The sequence below is a fragment of the Microcebus murinus genome, chromosome 16, assembly GCF_040939455.1.
Source record: "Microcebus murinus isolate Inina chromosome 16, M.murinus_Inina_mat1.0, whole genome shotgun sequence".
In the NCBI taxonomy this organism is placed as follows: domain Eukaryota; kingdom Metazoa; phylum Chordata; class Mammalia; order Primates; family Cheirogaleidae; genus Microcebus; species Microcebus murinus.
In genome coordinates, this window is record NC_134119.1 from 4,745,706 (window position 1) to 4,767,040 (window position 21,335).

Consider the following 21,335-nt stretch of genomic DNA (forward strand, 5'->3'; position numbering starts at 1 on the left):
ATTCTACACTCCTTGTTACTTTATTTGGTTTAGACAATCAACTATCTTTTAAAGGAATTAAAAATTAAAAATAAAAAATTTTCATATTTGCCACCATTTTTTACCATTTTTTGTGCTTTTTATTTATTTTTGTAAAATGTCCATTTCTATCAGGTATCTTCTTTTGTCTTAAGAACTTTCTTTAACAATTCTTGTTAGTATAAGATTGTTGTCAGTGAATACTCAGGTTTTGTTTGTCTGAAGAAGTCTTTATTTCATCTTCATTCTTTCTTTAAGAGACTTTATTTTTTATTTTTATTTATTTACTTATTTTGAGATGGGGGGGTCTCGCTTGTGATGCAGGCTAGAGTGCAGTGGCATGTTTATAACTCACTGCAACCTGGAACTCCTGAGCTCAGACAATCTTCCTGCCTGAGCCTTCTAAGTGGCTGAGACTACAGGTACATGCCACCATACCTGGCTAATTGTTTTTTCATTTTTTTTTTTTTTTTTTTAGAAACAGGGTCTTGCTATGTTGCCCAGGCTGAATAGACTTTATTTTTAAGAGTATTTAGGTTTAAAGAAAAATCAAGTGGCAAATACTGGGAGTTCCCATATTCTTTAACTGTTCAAGCATGCCCACTGTTTCCACTTAGACCTTTAGCATGATTGGTCACATTTATTTTAAAGTTGTTGTCTCATCGTTCTGATGTCTGAGTCTCTGCCTAACTTCTGCTCATCCTTACATTTCTCATCTCCCTGGCTAGCCACTGCACGTTCTTCTCTGTTCTGTAGTGTCCTATAGGCATTTTCTTATGGATCTTGTCTCTGTTGGTCATCATTTATTTTCTTGCCTACTTTGGGGCTTAGATGGTAAGCTCTTAAGGGTAGGGCATGGACCATGCTCATCCTTGTATCTCAAGCTTCCCGCACTGAGTGTGGAGCTGGTTGTGTTCAACACATGATTGTATCTAAATGAATGAGTGAGGAAAAGAAGGAACAAAAACAGGAAGGACTACTTCCATGATTATATCAATATTTCCAGGGAACATTGGTTATGTTGCCATATAAAATCGATGCATTCTCTTTATATTTATAAAAATTCACAAAAATATTACATGCTTATTAAAATATTTAACAATTGCTGGAGTATAAATAGAGTTTCCCTTCTTTCCCACTGCAATCTTGGTAAGAGCTGTGAGCAGTTTGGTGTATATCCTCTCAGACTTTTTCCTAAATAAGTATGTATATATGAATGTATTTATTTGCACATGTATTGCACATACATACTTAAGTATAATTTGTATTAAGAAATGGGCTCATACCATATGTAAAATTCTTCACCTTTTTTCATTTACTATATCAGGGACATCTTTCTAGCTTAGTACATATCTAGAGTATCTTTACAAATGGTTGTATGGTATGCCAAGGTATAGATATATCATGATTATTTAAGCTTTCCTCCATTGATAGATACAAAGTTTGTTTACAGTTCTTTGCTTGGATTGTAATACAATGACTGACACTCCAGGGCTGACTGTGTGCCAGATGCCCTGCTGGAGCTTAGTATCTTGTTGAGTCTCCTGATGCTTACAGGTAGGCCTGGTTAATCTCTTCAGAGGGCTCCTTTCTTTCTTCATCTCATTAACACAGCTGATAGTGAGAAGTATTGAGGCTGATGCTTCTGGACTCTGCTCATCCACTATGGTTTCTCCAGGTCATTCCAGTATAAAGCACCCAGCTTTTTCCAAGTGTTAGTTCCAAAACACCAATTTGTTTGAGTCTTTAGCTGTCTTGTGTTATGTATTCGCTGCAGTGGATTTGTCCCTGCATCAGGGGCTGTCTCTTATCTCTTTCCTCTCTTTCCTTTAGAGGGTAGGTCCCTCGTGACCACTTGAGGCTGGATGCAGATTTGCCTATCCATTCTATGGCCCTAGAAGCAGATTGGGGATCCTAGTTGCTTGATTTCCCAAGGGACACTAACATGAATGTGGTACAGTGAAATGTAATCAGTGACTTTCTCTGTAGTGTCTGTTTTGACTTTCCTAAACATCCTGGCTGCCAGATCTCAACCTTTTATCCCAAGGGTGGCATAAGTCTCTCCATGGACAGGATGAATTTCTTTCTACAGTGTGCTGGGCCAAAGGACTGCCTCTTTGAATTCCACATTTCTAGTCTTCTTTTCTTGCAGATCAAGGTGGGTTTTCAGCTTCAGCCAATTCTCCTGATGCATGCATGGCCAGAATGATGTGCATTGTTCCTGGACTGTCAGTTGCTCAGGGGAACAGACAGGCAGGTGGGGGTCCCTTTCCACTTGCTCAAAGGAAGCCATCAGAACCTCCAGTTCTTCCTGCACACTGAGACCTCCAGGCCCTGCTGATGGCCCTGAATTTTCTTCCTCATCAGTGTCTGTGTTTAAAACAACTTTATTGAGGCATATTTTACATGCAATAACATTGACCACTTAAAGCATCTACTTGGGTGAGTTTAGGTAGATGTGTATAGTCATGCATGCAGCCATCACCACAATAGAGTTGTCATCCAACAAGTTCCATTGTTTGTCCCTTTGCAGTTAGTCCCTCTCCAACCACCATGGGCCTAGGGAACCACTGACCTGGTTTCTGATGTTTTCAAAAAGTTTTGCCTTTTCTAAAATTTCATATAAATGAATCATAGACATGTTTAGCTTCTTTTTCTTAGCAAAATGCATTAGAAATTCATCCCTGCATTATCAGCAGTTCATTGCTTTTTATTGCTGAGTAGTAGTTCATTTTACAGATGTTCTGCATTTTGTGTACACATTCACTAGTTGATGGACACTGGGATTTTTTCCATTTTATGGCTATCATGAATAATGCTTATATTATGAACATTTACATACAACACTTTGTGTGGACATACATTTTCATTTCATTTCAGTAAATACCTAAGAGTGAAATTGTTAGATTGCAATGAGAAGTGTAGATTGTCTGTGGATTCCTGTTACTCTGTATCTTTGTCCGTACTTGGTATTGTCATGATAATTTTAGTTCTTCTAGTGGTTGTAGTGGCATCTTATTATACCTTTTTGTTTTTTAGTCTTTGTGTTTTGTTTTGTCTTTAAGCTTTTTATGTTGAAATTACTTTAGATTTACAGAAGAGTTGTGAAGAGTTCCCTTATACCTTTTGCCCAACTTCTTCTAATGCTGTGGCTCTTAACCAGTGGTGATTTTGCCCCCAAGGTGCCTTTGACAATGTCTAGAGATATTTTAGGTTGTCGTGACTTGGTGGGCAGAGAATGCTACCGACATCTTATGGGTAGAGGCCAGGGACTCTTTTAACCACCCTACATTGCACAGAACAGCTCCCACAGCAAAGAATTGCCTGCTTAAGAACATCAATAGTGCGGAGGTCAAGAAATACTGCTCTAATGTTTACATCTTAAATAAACATGGTACATTTATCAAAACCAAGAAATTAAAATTGGCATCGGTACAATACTGCTAACTAAATTACAGATTTTACTTGGATTGCACATCTTCCATTGATGTTCTTCCAGGCTCCCATCCAGGGCACCACATCACATTTATAATTGTCATGTCTCCTTAGACTCTTCCAGTCTATGACAGTTTCTTGGTCTGTCCTTTCTTTTGTGACCCTGACAGTTTTGAAGAATAATGATCAAGTGTTTTGCAGAATGTCTGTCAAGTTGGGGTCACTTCTTTTCTTATAATTAGACTGAGGTTATATGGATTTGGGGAGAATGCCCCATAGGTGATATGCTCTTCACATCACACTGTATAAGGAGTTCCATGGCATCAGTATTGCTTGTCATTGGTTGGTAATGCTGACTGTGATCATATGGTTAGGGTGGTGTCTGTCAGGTTCATTGTGATTTGTAGTTTCCTAAAGACTAGCAATGTTGAGAATTTTCTCTTGTATTTCTTGGCTGTTTGTATATTTTCTTTTGTGAAGCTGTTAAAATATTTTGCACTTTTAAAAGATAAAACAACTTCATTGAAATTTAGCTTACATATCATATAACTCATTACCTTAAAGTATGTAAGTTGATGGTTTTCAGTATATTCACAGAGTTGTGCATCACCATGGTGAATTTTAAAACATTTTTTATCACCTCAAAAAGAAATCTTGTTCTCATTAGCAGTCATTTCCTGTTTATCCCCAATCTCCTAGCTCTAGGCATCCACTAATCTACTTTTCTCTCCATTGATTTACCTCTTCTAGACGTTCTATAGAAATATAATCATACGATATGTGTTCTCATGTGTCTGCTTTCACTCAGCATGCTGTTTTCACAGTCCATCCATGCTGTAGCGTGTGTCAGTGCTTCATTCCTTTAATTAGAGTCCATTGAAAGGATATATAGCATTTTGATTATCCATTCATCAGTTGATAGATATTTAGGTTATTTCTAGCTTTGGGCTATTATTAATAATGCTGCTGGGATAATTTATGAACACATTTTCTTTTAATTGGGCTTTCTGTCTTATTACTGAATTGTAAGAGTATGAGAGTTATTTATATATTGTGGATACAAGTCTTTTGTCAGATATTATTATCTCCTTTCTATGGCTTTTTCATTTTTTCAATGATGTGGTTTGGGGAGCAAAAGCTTTTAATTTTGATGAAGTCCAATTTATCAATTATTTTATTTTATGGTTTCTATATTTTGGCTCCTCAGAAATATTTGCTTAACCTAAGGTCACAAAGATTTTTTGCTGTTTTTTTTTTTTCTTTTCAAGAAGTTTTATGTCTTAGCTCTTACTTTAGATCTATGATCCATTTTGAATTAATTTTTGTGTATAGTGTAAGAGTCAAGCTTAATTTTTTCCCTACGTGACTATTTATTCTAGCACCACTCTTTGAAAACACTATCCTTTCCCTGTTCTCCTTTTTGAAACAGTCAACTTGATGATAAATGTGTGGGTCTGTTTCTGGACCCTTGCATTGTCTTGACCAGGCGTCCTCAAACTGTGGCCGGCGGGCCACATGCGGGCCACCTAGCACATTTATCCAGCTCTCTGGGTGTTTTTGCCACGCTGCCTCTCCTGCTTAGCAGCCGACTCATCCCGGGCCCACAGTGTGCACTCTCCAATGGTCTGAGGGACAGTGAACTGGCACCCTGTTTAAAAAGTTTGAGGACCCCGGGTGTTGACTCTTGTTTGTTCTTGCAGTTCTATTGGTTTTTGCTACATGTATTTTGAAGATCTGTGATTAGGTACATAAACACTTAGGATTATTATGTCTTCATGAGTTTACCCCTTTATCATCATGAAATGACCTACTTTATCCCTGGTGATTTTTTTTGCTCTAAAATCTCTTTTGTCTGATATTAATGTCACTAGCCTAGCTTTATTTTCCCCGTTGTTAGCATAATATATCTTTTTCCATTCTCTCTCTTTGAACATATTTGCATCTTTATATTTAAAGTGTGTTTCTTGTAAACACTGTGTAGTTGGTTCTTGCTTTTATATCCATTCTGTCAATCTTGGTCTTTTAATTGGAATGTTTAGACCATTTACATTTAATGTAATTACTGATGTCATTAGGTTTAATTAAGTATGTCATCTTGCTATTTGTTTTCTAACTGTCACATCTGTTTTGTTCCCTTTTTATTCCTTATCTGTCTTCTCTGGATTAATTGAATTTCTTGGTGATTTTAGTTTGTCTTTTTAGATAGCTTATTAGCTATAACTCATTGTTTTGTTATTTTAGTGGTTGTCTTAGCATTTATAGTATGTATATTTAACTCATCAGTCTGCTTTCCAGTGATATTTTACTACTTCATGTATAGTGTAAGAACCTTATAATAGTATGCCTTCTTTTTCTCTCTTTATGATTTTTTTGTCTTGTATTTTACTTATATATGTTATAAATCTACAATACATTATTATTTTCACTTAAACAGTTAATTACTTCTTAAAGAGATTTAAGTAATAAAATAAAGCTTTATATATCTACCCATGTAGTTACCATTTCTGGTGCTCTTTATTCCTTTACGTAGATTCTGATTTTCATTAGGTGTCATTTTCTTTTCTGCCTGGAAGATTTCTTTTATCATTTCTTGTAGTTCAGATCTGCTGGTGATGTATTCTTTCCATTTTGAATGTCTAAACAAATCTTTATTCCTTTTTGATTTCCTGTCTTTGGGTAGTCCAAGGCCAGCCACAGTTCACATTGGTTTCCTGAGCTCGTGGGTCCACTCTGTCAGAGGCCCCACCTCAGGGTACACCTCTATTGACTAGAGGGGCCCTTCAGCATGTTCTTGGGTTAGCTATAGCAGAGATAGTGAAGTCTCTCCTTCAGTAGGCCTTCAGTAGCTCAGATCATGTTTATGATGGGATATGGTCACTTGGTCTTACAGTGACAATCACATTTTTTCCCTTAATGGCCAGAGCTTCCTCTGGAATGCCTGAGTGCACTCAGTTCCTTTGCTGTTTGCCACCTTGTGGTGGAACTTTCCTTTGCCACATCCAGGACTGCTCCCTAGCTGCAGGCTGACCTACTGCTGTCCCGTGTGCTGCTTCAGGGGACTTGGGTGGCTCCTCTTTCCTTTCAGTAGCTCACTCTGTCCCATGAGTGGGGTCTCCCCAGCTCTTTCTTTCCTTGCTCCCCTCAAAATAGGCATTTATAGGTCCCTCTCATTTTACAAGTTTTATGGCTAATCAGCACAGGAAGATGGGAAAGTAAAAATAATAAACATGGGGAAATGTCTAAATTTTAAAAAATTCTCTCAAGAACTGTAGTTCTTCATTCAGTCATTGAGAGGGCCATCGGATGCCTCTTTGGATCTTTTCCTTCTGCATTTATTGGTCACTTAATTCCTTCCCACTGTCCTAGGACTTTTCTCTAAGACTGTCTAGGCCTGAAGAATCAGTCAGAAAAAAAGAAAAATATTTTTCTTTTTTGCATGTGGCCAGTTTCAGATTCTGATGACTGTGGGACTGGATGATGTGGGTCCCCATTCTAGGATTTTGATCTCCATTGGAAGGATCATCTTTGGATATTCCTTGCCAGTGTCTGTTCTCCTTCTGGGTATTAGGTTGCTGACTTTCTTTTGCTCTATGGTTGTATTAATATTACCTGCTCTTACCACAACTTAGCAGCCCTTCATTCAGTATTGCCCAAATAACCATATGGATCATTTCTTATCTCCATAGTCAGATTATTGCCAGAGGGCTACTCGATATCTTCCGAGACTTCAGTAACAATGAAGAAGACTTCTTAACAGTAATGGAGATTATAGTCAGATTATCAGAAGATGCAGGTTTGTATAAGTATGGTATATTTCTATTTTTTACTTATGCATTTCTAAGAAATTATATGTAACCAATGATAGCTAATTTAAAATACATGTTTATAAAGTGATAAAGTTTAAGCAATTGTCTAACCATGAATGGATTTTGGCATGCCAAATGGGCATCTTATTTGAATATGACTCAAATTGTCCTTATTTTTAGAAAATTAGAATGACTAATGGCTCTGAGTGCTATTTGTCCTGGCAGTTAGGCCTTTTGTATTTCTTAAGCTTTATCTGACTATCGGTTGCTAAGAAATGCTAAACTAAAAGAAGTCCTTTGGATTAGAACAATTCCAGTCATTAGTTTCTCTCACCTATGATCTTCGTAGGCTAATCTTGATTTTTCTTTCTCTTTCCACTTCTCTGTGATTGCTATTCTAGAAGAAAAACACATTGCTGTACAGCAGACACTGTGACGTTATCTTTCCCCCCCGTAAAGATGAGTCAGATGAATTAGTGGTGGGGCTGCTAGTACTGACAGCTGCTCTACAGCCCTCCACTTCCCCGCATTCATAATGAATGGTGAGCAGCTTCAGAAAGTTTTAGAAATTTTAGGTCTGAGAATTTGATCATTTTAACTGAAAATAGAAAAATAAGCCTTCCATATAGCTCCCATATTTATTTAAAATATTCATATGAATATGACACAACGCTTTTAAAAAGGCCCAAGTGGATGTTTTGAGTCTTTACTCATTTACTGTCTTTGTAAATGAGTCACCATTTACAGTGCTGCAGCAATTATATATTTGTGTTAAATTTAATGTGGTATATTGGAGCTAGAGCCGCTCTTTTGTTTAATGCTATGCCTTAGAAATAATTGGGATGCGTGGATTGTGGGGGAGTGCATTTATGAAAGAATTATTTATAATGTATACATTCTGGCTAGAATTTAAATAAGCACAACCCATAGGTCTGGCATATAAGCTATTAGTTGTAATGGCTTTTGGACGCTGGCCCAGCATGCAGACTTCTTGCTCCCTCCTCGATTTATATATGGCTTGTTATAATAGAGTTGTCATTCTCTCTTCTTTTTATGTTTTTATATTGCTGTATAGCTTATTAGCTTTTTAAGCCTGTCTGTAGCATAAATACTCTAAATGGAAAATGATTTTTAAACTGCATTTGTCTAATTTCCTTGATGAAGTATTTTAGTAAGAAAAGCTAGAAACTATCAGTATATACTATATAAGATGCTTGGCTTATTCTTAATATAATTCTTTTTTTTTTATTTATTTTTTACTGCTGCAGAGCCCACAGTGCGGACTGAGCTGATGGAACAGATTCCTGCTATTGCTGTTTTTTTACAAGAAAACAGATCAGATTTTCCAGTGGTGTTCTCTGAATATCTCATACCTATTGTAGTGAGGTACCTCACAGATCCAAACAATCAGGTTTGAAAAATTGTAACCTTCAGATTTCTTTAGCAATTCTGTTTAGTCTTATTTTAGCCGATTTACGTAATTCCAAAAACAGCTTCTTAAGAGTTAAGTGATGCAAGAACAAAAGGTCTGTTTGTGCCCAGTTCCTCTAATCATGTAGGAAGATAGACAGCACTCATTCTTATCATGAGCTATTTCTTTTTTTCTTTAACTTTTTATTATGGAAATTTTCAAACACACGTAGCAGTAGAGAGAATATTAAAATGAATGCCTATGTGCCCTTCTCTCAGCTTCAACCATCATTAACATTTGACCAATCGTTTTATATTTCTCTTACACAGATAGCACCCAACCCAGATAAAAGCAATTCCCAGACACCGTATCATTTCAACTGTAAATACTTTTTGTCTAAGACTGAAGACTCTTTTTAAAAAACATAATGACAGTATCATTATTGCAAGTGTAAAAATTATCAGTAGTTATTTAATATCATCTAATATCTAGTCGTTGGTAAAATTTTCCTGTTTTCTCATAAATGTGTTTTTTGCAGATGGTCTGTTCCAACCAGGATACAAATAAGGTCCACACATTGAATTTGGTTGATAAGTCTTTTAAATATCTTTAAATTTATGATAGTTATCCCTCCCTTTTTTCCCCTTTGCTGTTTGTTAGCAAACCAGCTCATTAGTTTTATAGAATTTCCCACATTTGAGATCTGGCTGATTGCATCTCTATAGTGTTAAGATGTTCTTCTAGTCCAGGTATTTCCTATAAACTAGCAGTTGAAATCTAAAGGCTCGATTGGACTCATATTTTCTGTTTTATCAAGAATACTTTTTAGATGGTTCTGTGTTTTCCTGCTACATCGAATCAGGAGGCACGAAAGTTCTGCATGGTTGTTTTCCTTATGTGGAGTTTGATCACAGGATTCAGGTGTTGTCAGCCTTACCCTTTCATATAAAATTCCCCTGTCAACCTGTGAGCAGCTCTTGGTGATCATTGCCTAAATCCAGTGTTTGATTAGAGGTTGTAAAATTCTGACACCATAATTCCATTATTCCTTTCTAGTTTAATAGTTGGAATTCTTCTTTAAAGAACTTCCCCTATCAACTCTTTGTTAACCATGAAAACCTATTTGTATAGGAAAGACAGAATAAATGCTTTATTTTATCCCTTTATTTACCAGTTTCCACAATAATTAGTTGGTATTCTAATAATCTACAAACATTCCCAGTTAGGTTTTAATAATGTGTTTTGAGTATTATTATGAACTCCTGAATTTTAACATACTAGATATGTTTCAACCCATTGTAGTTATTCTTTTTAATGATCAAGTTGTTTCAGCTTTGACCAGTGGGAGCCCTTCAGGTTGGCTCCAGGATCTTTTTTTTTTTTTTTATAATTTTTATTTCTTTAAATTTTTTTCCTTTTTTTTCCTCCACATATGCCATAAAAATGAGAAATCCAGAATCTTTTTGACATGACTCAGTAGACTATAGTAGCACACCTCTACCTAAAACTGACCATCTCTCTAAAAAGCCACGGTTCCATTATATGAGAAATGATAGTAAGAAACCAGAGTGTGGGTCCTGGGAGTTCTCAGTGCTGTGAGGTCAATCATTGCTTCTAGTAACAGAGCAATTTTTTTTCTAAGTAAAAATTCCTCATGAATTTATACTGGGATTTCAAACTCAGATTTAGGGCTTTTACTTAATATTGATTTTATATTTATATCCTTTTTTTTTACTTAATGATATAAATCTTGCTTCTTAATGGCATTAATGTGTGTGTGTATCCAAAATAAAATGATCAGAATTATAACTAACAATATGATAGAATTACTAAAAATAGTGTAAGGTTTCTTTGCAATTCCCTCTGTTTTCAGGGCCACATCCCACTAGAGATGTCTAGCCATAGTTATGCTCCCTTCTTTTTGTGGTCAAGCCACCATCTTAATAAATAGTTATGTTCTTTTGTTTTTATTTGTTTTTTTAATTTTAGGGATTGCTCTAGCTTTTACATTTTGATTTATATATATATATTTTTTTTTTGAGACAGAGTCTCACTTTGTTGTCCAGGCTAGAGTGAGTGCCGTGGCGTCAGCCTAGCTCACAGCAACCTCAAACTCCTGGGCTCGAGTGATCCTTCTGCCTCAGCCTCCCGAGTAGCTGGGACTACAGGCATGTGCCACTATGCCCGGCTAATTTTTTATATATATATATATCAGTTGGCCAATTAATTTCTTTCTGTTTATAGTAGAGACGGGGTCTCGCTCTTGCTCAGGCTGGTTTTGAACTCCTGACCTTGAGCAATCCGCCCGCCTCGGCCTCCCAAGAGCTAGGATTACAGGCGTGAGCCACAGCGCCCGGCCTGATTTATAATTATTTAAAATGTTTACTTGATTCCAAAGTCAAAACTCTAAAACAAAGTACATTGAGAGAAATCTGCCTTCCATCCCTATCCTCCCACCTGTTCTCGCCCTCTCTTCTAGGTAACTGTTTCTTTTAGGTTTTGGTTTATTCTTGCCTTGAAACACACATACACACACACACACACACACACACACGTATGTAAATAGCTCTCGGGTTATGTCCTTGTGTCTGCTACCTGTCCCTTTCTCAGATGCAAGGTGCCATCTCCTTCCTGCTGCGCTGTGTCTGCCTTTTCCTCAGTGAGTGCCCGGGAGCCCGGGTCTTCCGTGCTTCATTCCTCTCAGTGTGGTGCTCCATCAGGCGGGACGGAGCAGAGTTTATGGATGGACGTTTGACTTATTTCTAGTCCTTTGCCACTTTAAAATTGCTGCAGCAAATAGCCTTGCATCATTTCTGTTTGTGCCAGTGTATTCTGAGGATGGCTTTCCACAAAGGGCAAATGTATTTAATTTTTAATGATATATCAGTTTTTCATTATTATTATTTGTAAGAAATTTTAAAAATTTAGCTTGTACTTCTCCCTTGATCCAAGCATTTTTAAAAGAGCAAACACTTATTTTTAACTGTTAAGCAGTGTGACAGGATTAAATGGAGTTTTCAAATAAGGAAAAAAGTCATCCTATTTCCACTGTCCTAACATTGGTATTTTGATTATTCTTGCATTTTCCTCTCTAAGTGCTTACATTTTTTTCCCACATAGGTCTAATGATAATGTGATATGATTTTTCCCATTCACTCATTTATTCTGACAGTTTCTGAGTGTCCATTATGAGCCCAGCACAGTGCTTTGTGCCTGGGGATAAAGAGATGAGCAGGACAGATTTTCTGCCCTCAGAAAGCTCATCTACATGTCATAGACATTTTTCTGTGTTTCTTCATAATCTTCTTATTTTTAATTTTGTTGAATGCTTAGATTTCTTTCAGCTTTTTTGTACTATGGATGTAGTGAGCCTTGTAAAGGATGCAGTTCTGTTCTTTTACTGACTTTTCTTTTTCTTTTGGATCCATTCTTCAAAATAAGATTATATTGGGTTCAGGGATTTGTCATTTTCTTGATCTTTGTCATACAGCATTGCTATATGTTGTGTTCCAGAAAGATAGAGGCAGGAAGTATGGTTTTGACCCTAGGATCTAGCATGGTGCCTGACTCCCAGTGTGTATTTGCTGAGGAGTTGTATTCGGGGCCAAAAGCAGGTACTCCCACTGTCAGCCCAAGCTGCACCTACACCCCAACATCTTCCCATTCACCCTAATCGCCCTCTGAACCCACACCCACAGGTACTCTCTGCCACCTGGTGCCTTCAGAACTGCCACACCTCCCCCTCCCAAAGGTGGAAGGCCACCTCTGACCACAACTTGCTCCGCTTTCTTTGCTCCTTTCTACCCTGCAGATGACTGACTACATAGCCACTGGCCTCTGCCTGCTTTTACTTCCTGCTACTCCTCAGCTGCTCCCTGTCTCATTCCACCCTTCCAAGCCCATTCCTGCTGCCATCCTCCAGTTTTTTGTCTTTTTTTTTTTTTTTGAGACAGAGTCTCGCTTTGTTGCCCAGGCTAGAGTGAGTGCCGTGGCGTCAGCCTAGCTCACAGCAACCTCAAACTCCTGGGCTCAAGCGATCCTCCTGCCTCAGCCTCCTGAGTAGCTAGGACTACAGGCATGCACCACCATGCCCGGCTAATTTTTTTATATATATATCAGTTGGCCAATTAATTTCTTTCTATTTATAGTAGAGACGGGGTCTCGCTCTTGCTCAGGCTGGTTTTGAACTCCTGACCTTGAGCAATCCGCCCGCCTCGGCCTCCCAAGAGCTAGGATTACAGGCGTGAGCCACAGCGCCCGGCCAGTTTTTTGTCTTTTTGACAGTGCTCCTACCATGCTGACCCTGCCTGCCCAGCCCAGCCCCCCAGCCTCCTCCACTGCTGGTTGCTGAGCTCAGTGGAGTCAGTCCCATCATGCATTGCACTGTGGTTGCTGAGCTCGGTGGAGCCAGACCCATTATGCATTGCACTATGGTTGCTGAGCTCAGTGGAGCCAGACCCATCATGCATTGCACTATGGTTGCTGAGCTCAGTGGAGCCAGACCCATCATGCATTGCACTATGGTTGCTGAGCTTGGTGGAGTCAGTCCCATCATGCATTGCATTGCTGGTTGCTGAGCTCGGTGGAGCCAGTATCATCATGCACTGATGGATGCCATTGCAAATGTATAGCTTCCAGGTGCTGCTGGATTTGCAGCATTGCGTGGCAATCCTTCCCCTTGTCCCTCATCAGCTGCTTTTCACATTATCCTTGACAGTTCTTTTAGACCTTTGCCACTTTCATCAGGCTCCCTTACCTCTCCCTGTCTTGCACCAAGCAGGTGACCTTGCCTTTTACATCACAGAGAAAATAGAGGCCTTCAATCTTCATCCCCTATCGCAATGAAGGGAACCACCATCCATTTTATTCAATTCCCCAGAGCTGCCACCTGGGAATCATCGAAATCCTTCCCTCTTACCTTCTACATTCAGCTGGACCCAAGCTATGTCTCCTTTGTTTCCATCATAAATATATAACCCCTTGAGGTGCCCCTCCAGTCTCCTCCCCTATACACGCATGTGCTAAAGTTCTATCTCACTGAACACCCTCAGACTCTTCAATGCCCTAAGACATAGTTCAAAGTCCTCATGGGCCTCCTGTCCATCCCATCTCGACTCTACAGGTGTTTGCCTCTGCTCTGCTCTGCTCATCCTGACCTCCTTGCTGTTCCCAAATGCCTCCTCCCCTTTTACTTCTGTCAGTTTCTGTCTCCCTTTAACAATCTTTCTCTCTTTCTCTCTCTCATCTCCATTTCTCTCTGTGGTCCCATCTGCTTATCTCAGAGCTTGCTTATTTTTCCAGCTCTCTCATTGGCTTTTCTCTTTCAATTATAATCATGCCTCAGTCTCCCCTATCTCTCTGTTCCCTGGCCTTGACCCAGAGCTGGCCACCCAGTCCTTTCCCTACTGCCAAGCTTCTTGAGAGAAGAACCTCCATAACCCCTACCTCTGGGCTCCCACTTGAGCACCCGTTCCTTGGGCTGCAGCTGATGCTCCGAAAGCTGGTTGATAGGCCTCTTGCCATGATTCAATGAATCTTCTCGTTGTATAATCCAGTGCTTTTGTTTTTTAAAAAATAGTTCTGATTTTTAAAGTGCCACGAAATATTTTCATCACACAAGAGAGGATTGTGTAATAAACAGCCATATACCTACCACTCATATTCAACAAATGTTAGCATTTTACATATTTGCTGCATACCCATTCATTTCTTATTTAGAGGTTACAGATATGGTTACAGCTCCCCTGTACTGCTCCTCCATCCCATCCTTCTCTCTCCCTCCCTTTCCATGGGAAACTGCCATCCTGAGCTCAGGGTGTTACCTTCTCATCTGGGTTTTCATAGTCACACCACTTGTGTATGTTGCCCTACATAGACAGTGTCTTGTTTTGGGTGCTTTAAAACCTAACATAGTTGGCATCAGATTATACATATTCTGCTGGTTGCTTCTATTTCTTTGTGTTTTAGATCCATCCACGTTGACCTGGATAGCTCCTGGTCATGCATTTTAACTCTTTTATATCATTGCATTCATATTTCTTCCACAGTTCATTTATTTATTCAGTGACTTCTTTTTTCCTTTGCTTGGTCCATTTGCACCATTTTTTACTGTTGACCACTTTTGGGCATTTAAACAAATCTTTTTCACTAGATCCCACTAGGCCAGTCGTCCTCAAACTACGGCCCGCGGGCCATGTGTGGCCCACAAGGACATTTATCCGGCCCACCGGGTGTTTTTTGCTGCCGTTGCCTGTCCTGCATAGCAGTCGACTTGTCCTGGGCCCATAGTGCGCATGTGTGGAATGTGTGCCGCACTCTCCAACGGCCCTCCAACAGTCTTGAGGGACAGTGAACTGGCCCCTGTTTAAAAAGTTTAAGGACCCCTGTACTAGGCGTTTAACATTGCTCTAGGCCAGAGAGTGGGATGAAAAGGTAACAGGGCACATCCCTTGCTCCTTCTGGGTTCTGGATAAGGATCCTCTAAGCACTTCCTTCCCTTGGCTTCTAATAATAGTGAGTTTTTTGTTTGTTGGCTTGTTTCTGTTTTTTTGAGGCATGGTATTACTTTGTTGGCGAGGCCAGAGTACAGTGGTGTCATCACAGCTCACTGCAACCTCCAACTCCTGGGCTCAAGTGATCCTCCTGCCTCAGCCTCCCAAGTAGTTGGGACAACAGGCACATGCCACAAGACCTGGTTCATTTTTCTATTTTTTTGTAGAGACAGGGTATCACTTGTTGCCCAGGCTGGTCTTGAACTCCTGACCTCAAGTAATCCTCCCACCTCAGCCTCCCAAAGTGCTAGGACTAATAAACGTAAGCCACCACACCTGGCCTAATAATGGTTTTAATAATAGTAATAGTGGCCAGGCGCGGTGGCTCACGCCTGTAATCCTAGCTCTCTGGGAGGCCGAGGTGGGCCGGATTGCTCAAGGTCAGGAGTTCAAAACCAGCCTGAGCAAGAGCGAGACCCCGTCTCTACTATAAATAGAAAGAAACTAATTGGCCAACTGATATATATATATAAAAAATTAGCCGGGCATGGTGGCGCATGCCTGTAGTCCCAGCTACTCGGGAGGCTGAGGCAGGAGGATCGCTTGAGCCCAGGAGTTTGAGGTTGCTGTGAGCTAGGCTGACGCCACGGCACTCACACTAGCCTGGGCAACAAAGCGAGACTCTGTCTCAAAAAAAAAAAAAAAAATAGTAATAGTATCATTCATTTGGGGCATTCAGTGTCCTAGACCCTGTTCTAAACCCTTTACATATATTAAGTCCTTTTATCCCTACAACCCTGTGAGATGGGTACTATTATTATCCAGTTTTACAGATGAAGAAACTGAGGCTCAGAGAGGCCAAGGCCCTTGCCCAAGATGACTTAGCTAATAATATGCAGAACACAGACTGGAATACAGCATTCAGATTCTGCAGCAGAACCCATAAGCACTGCAGTGTCACCTCTTGAGCTCCCAGGTGTCCTCCCCTACCTCTTCCCTCACTTCTTGTCTGTGTCTCCTTCCATCTCCATCACTAGCCCTTGGTCTTTTCCAACCCCTCAGGGCTGGTGTTCTCTAGGGTATTGTCTTTAGTTTTCTTTTTCTTGCAGCATTAGGATTCCCTCCGTGGTCTCATCTGCAGGGCCCTGGGGAGAATCTATGTGCAGGTGAACACCAGGCTGCAGCCTGGTGCCTAGGTCTCGGGAGCTTGTGAGTCCCTGCCCCTCATCTCGTATCCCACTGGAGGGCTCTCCCCAGAGGGCCGGGGAACCGTGCGGAGCTCTCACTCTAGCACCCAGTCCTGTTCTCTCTGCCTTCAGTCCCTTCTGCTTTTCTCTGTTTCAGTAACTGGGGGCCTAGGCAAAGATAACAGAGTCATCTTGGGTTTCTGTGAGCATCCCGGGTGGCCACTCAGCCATCTGTGGCAGTGTCTCCCAAACCTCTCCATCTCTGCCCATGAGCCCCTCACCTGCTGGCAGAGCTTTTGGAACCTTTGTAGGTTTCCAAACTGTATCCCTCACTGAAACCAAGTGCTCTTGTCACTCCTCAGATTTTCAATGCTTGGGGGCTTCCATTGCTCCTATAATGGTCACCAGAGGTCATAGTGGGCCATTGAAAACCTACCCCGGTTGACCTCAGCTTGCCATTGGCCTCTGCTCAGTAATTCTACCGGGCTGCCCTGTTCGTGCTGTTGAGAGTTGTCACACTCCTCCAGAGTGTTGGCCCCAGAGTGCATCACTGCACCTTGGAGCGTGGTGTTCTCTGAGCCTGGAAGGCCCTTCTTCTCCCTTCCCCTTGCTCAGTGGAGGCCGTGAGTTCAACATCAGGGTGTTATCAGGGTGTTGTCGCAGTGGTGCTCCCTCTGGAGGCTCTGGGGGAGGATCCTTCCTTGCCTCTTCCGGCTGCTGGTGGTTGCTGGGTTCTTTGGTTTGTGGCCATAGCAGTGGAGTCTGCATCTGACTTCGCACAGCCTCTCTCTTCTTGTCAGTATTTTCTCCTCTTGTCTTTATGAGGACATTTGCAATTGCATTTAGGGCCCGCCTGGCTAATCCCAAATAATCTCAGGGACTTTAACTTAATCACATCTACGAAGAACCTTTTCCAAAGAAGGTCACATTCACAGATCTAGGGATTTGATGCAGACATACCTTTTGGGGGGCTGCTGTTCAACCCACTACCCTTAGCAGACTCCTACCTGTGTTCTGATATCTGGCCCTGTGTACACTGCTCAGGCCCTCCCCTCCTTGCCTGGTGCAACCTCCCCATGCCTGCTAGGCTCTGTGCATCCTCAGGCCATCACCTGGGATGGTGTTGTGCAGCAAGGCACCTGTGGGCTTGTCTCTCCTTGTCTGTGGTCCTCTCATGTTCTCAGTCCCCGACACATGCTGGACATGCAGTCAGAGTTTGACACCTTGGAGCTATCGTGGACTTTTGCTTCTTGTAATCAGACCCCAAGTCCTGTCACTGTGCCTGGGTAATATTGCTGGGGCATCACCTTTCCTCACTGCTGGCAGCCAGCCCAGGCCTCCCCCTCCCACCTGGATTGTTGCAATAGCTACCTTGCTGCCCTTTCTGCTCTCAATCTTTCATCGCCTCCACTTGACTCAGAACACCACTGTCAGGATGATCTTTCTAAAATACTGTTTTCATCTGTCACTAGGGCAGAAGCGTTAGTGTCATATTGCTTCTGAGGCTTTAGTCTCACAGGCTTGCCCTCTTTTGTAACCTGCTGTCAACTGATCATCTGCAACTCTGTCCTCATACTTCTGGCTCCCATACCTATTTTCCTACTCTTCCATCCCTGCAATTAGTTGCATATTTCATTGTTTTATCTATAAATTGGAATTTTATGTGCTTTCATTTTCCCAAAAATGTCTCCCAAGTTTCTCTGGATCCCTCTGAACTCTAATGTCCGCTCACTCCATGCAGACTGCAAAGGTGAAGACCTCTTCAACCTCTGTCTCCTGTAGGCTGCAGAGTCTTTGTTTCCTATGGGAGTGTCCCACCTTATCAGTGGCTCTTCCTTGGTTCCTTTCCCTGTGGCATTCTTTTGTATCAGACATAGTTCATGCCTCAAGTATGGCATGCCAGGGTTTACAAAGTAGTAGGAAGGTGGTGCAGTGTTTTCCAATCCTCGTGCCTACAGAGGAGAAAATGCATTAAGTCATCCACTTGTTCAACAAACATTTTGTGTTGCATGCTGCCAGGTCCTGAGAGTGCAGTGGAGGACAAGGGACAAATCAGATGTTGTATCTGTTCTCTGAGTTCACTCTGAAACAGGTGGACAGGCAGCAATTATGGAATCATATAGAAAAGAAAAATACATATATACCTGAGTATGTATGTCTATGCAGAAGTCTGAAGTAGAGCTATTTAAGTGTTGACTGGGGACCTGGTTGGACAGGGTCCAGGAAACACAGGGCCTTTGGGCTGGGGGTGGAAGAGTGGTGGAGGCAGTGGCACATTCAAAAGCCTTGGGAAGGAAGGGCAGCAGAGAGCAGGAAGACTCAGTGGTCCCACCATGCAGAGAGCAGAGAAGGGAGGCAGGGGCCAGCTCTGCTTAGGGAGTTTGGTCTTGATCTTGAGAACACTTCTACTCATTTAGTGTTTCACCTTTTGCCTTTTTTCTCCTAGGTTAGAAAATCAAGTCAGGAAGTACTCTTGATTCTTCTGGAACAAGACCTAATTTTCCAGCATGATATTGAAAACAAAGTATGTCCGATTCTGCTGGAGCTCTCTGCTGCAGACAGCGATGATGAATATAAAGTGGAAGCCGTGAGTGTAAGTGTGTCCATGGAATGACTTTTTACTGCCCAGCCCTGTGGGCACTATCCCATAAGTTGACTTACACAAGACTTGAAGTATTACATGCTTGCAATTTTGGCCAGCAACGTTCCAATGAACAAGATAGCCAGTGACTCGACCTAGGTCAGAGAAAGCTCAAAGCTCAGCTCTGAGCATGTTTTGGAGTGATCATCCTCCTAAACACCAATTGTTTTAAGAAGGCAAGGCTTGGAAAATGAGAGTAATCTGGGCATAGCTGAGGCTTAGACTTCTGCTGGGCAAGATGCTGAGATTTATATGTAAATCCTTGCACCTACTTGGACCATGGGCCTTGTTTCTTAAAGTAAGGAACCTCCTGTGGGATGTGAGATAATTTTAGGTGGTACTTGAACAGTTAAGAAAAAATTTTAATAGATATATATGTATCTATTTTATACATTAGGAGAAGACCACAGTAGGTATGTAAACAAACAAGAGTCACTGTGAGGAATATATACATGGCCACGGTGTTTGTAGCAGTTTGGGAATTGCTCTGTTAATGTGTTTGTGCTCATGTCACTTAAAGACATGCAATGAGAGGAATAGTATAAATGCTCTGTGACTTCTAGTTAATAGTATGGTGTCCTTGGGTTCGTAAGATTCTGTACCCATTGTTAAATGATTGTACAACTGGGACTTTCTACTGGCTTCTGGAGCCATGGTTGATGAGCTAGTGCTGGCTTTTACCAAGATGCCCCAGCCTGTCCTTGCGCCTTTTTCTTTGTGGCTGCAGGGGAGGTCGTCACAGGCCATCCTGTTTTCTTTGGCTGCTGCTCCTCCACTGACCCGTGCAAATGATGCTGTGTGGCATGACCCTTTGTGTTTGCATTACAAGTAAATAGCTCCGGATTATTCTAGCATTTTAGGACAAATTTGTACACAAAGGATTTAAAAAATCATAAGCATTAATTACAAGTACAATAAAAGATAAAGAAGATAGTTGTTTTCTTGTTTGGAAGAGAACAACGTTAGAAAAAGAAATTCTTTTTTAAATGCAGAAACATTATACGTCATGGAGCTAAAAAATTGTAGAACATTCAGAACATTCGGCAATTATTCTTCATTTATGTAAAAGTTTTCTTAAACTACGCGTTAAAGGTCTGTCTTTTTAAACTAATTTAATTTTTTGCATATCCCATATGTTTATAGGATGAATCAGGCTGAAGAATAATTGATTATTAAAATTCAAATTCTCCAAGGTTCTTTTATAAATTTCAAGTTTCTCTATAAGAAATTAAATTAATTTTGCAAAATGAACCTGGATAATATCATTTAGTTGGGGTATCTGGCAGTTGAGCATTGAACTTTACCAACTAGATCTTCTTTTTCATTTGGAAGTTGGTTAGGCGAGTTTCCAAGGTTACGACTGACAACCAAATATCTTATCCCTAAAGACTGATAATACCATGAAAAATAATGCTAAAGGCGTTTTTGCATGATTTTTATTTTGTTTCCACACACTCCATTCTTGTCAGCAATATCCTTCTTCTTCTTCTTTTTTTTTGGTAGAAATATTTGGAAAATATAACAAGCCTTCAAAAAGCTATTCCCACATATCACTTGCAGAGCAAATTAGTTCCCATAAATTGTATTTTTCATTCAAAGTGTGATGCCGATATCATTACTCAAATGTATAAACTTTCAAATGTGGCTGCAAGAGCAGAAGTGGTCTTGAACCCTTGCCCTCTGTGGCCCAGGCTGATTACATGTCTGTGTTCTCCCTCATGTCTGGGGGACCTCTGCCTCTCTTCTCATGGAGCCCCGATGGGAACAGAATGTGGGGTGTCTTGTTTGGCCCATACATGCTTTAGTCTGATTCCTTCCCCAGAGCCTGGAGGCCAACGGGCCTTAGAGAGGACTTCCCCTTGGGCACCTGAGACTGGTGGAGCACAGACAGAAATATCTTCTTTTAAGCTAGGAAATGACACTGTGGTTGGAGTATGGGTTTTATTATTCAAGGAAGAGAAGGCCACATTTGTGCTTTTTAGAGCTCCCCAAGGAGGGCAGGGTTCTGATTTAGCTTGTCTGTGAGTGATACCGCAAACATTGCGGACACCAATGTGTGTTTGTTAGGTGATTAAGGGAGTTGTCAGCTTGAAGGGTGATAGATGAGGAAAGAGGCAAATTGTGCTGGTCCAATGTCCTCTGTGTTTTTGGGCTCTCTTTGCAGCCATATGGTGTGAATGTTGTTACATCTGTATACACATAAACGCACACCTACTCAAAACAGTGCTGTTCTGAAGGAATTGCTTTTTACTCCCAAGGAAACTACATCTCTGCATGGACAAAATATATGTCTGTCTGATTCATTTTTCATTCTCATTGGAGCTTGCAGTCATTTGATTCTGATGC

At 40.8% G+C, this 21,335-nt stretch overlaps 1 protein-coding gene across 2 annotated transcripts in view; it reads left to right on the plus strand.

Moving 5' to 3' along the window:
- LOC105874526 (serine/threonine-protein phosphatase 4 regulatory subunit 1-like) overlaps positions 1-21,335 on the plus strand; it is an 82,920-nt gene that overhangs the window by 35,928 nt on the left and 25,657 nt on the right. For both annotated transcript variants that reach the window (XM_012770455.3, XM_076010845.1), the window contains exons 4-6: positions 7,140-7,246; positions 8,528-8,670; positions 18,795-18,941. In XM_012770455.3, the coding sequence (XP_012625909.1) occupies positions 7,140-7,246; positions 8,528-8,670; positions 18,795-18,941 (397 nt within the window). The remainder of the gene's footprint in view (positions 1-7,139; positions 7,247-8,527; positions 8,671-18,794; positions 18,942-21,335) is intronic.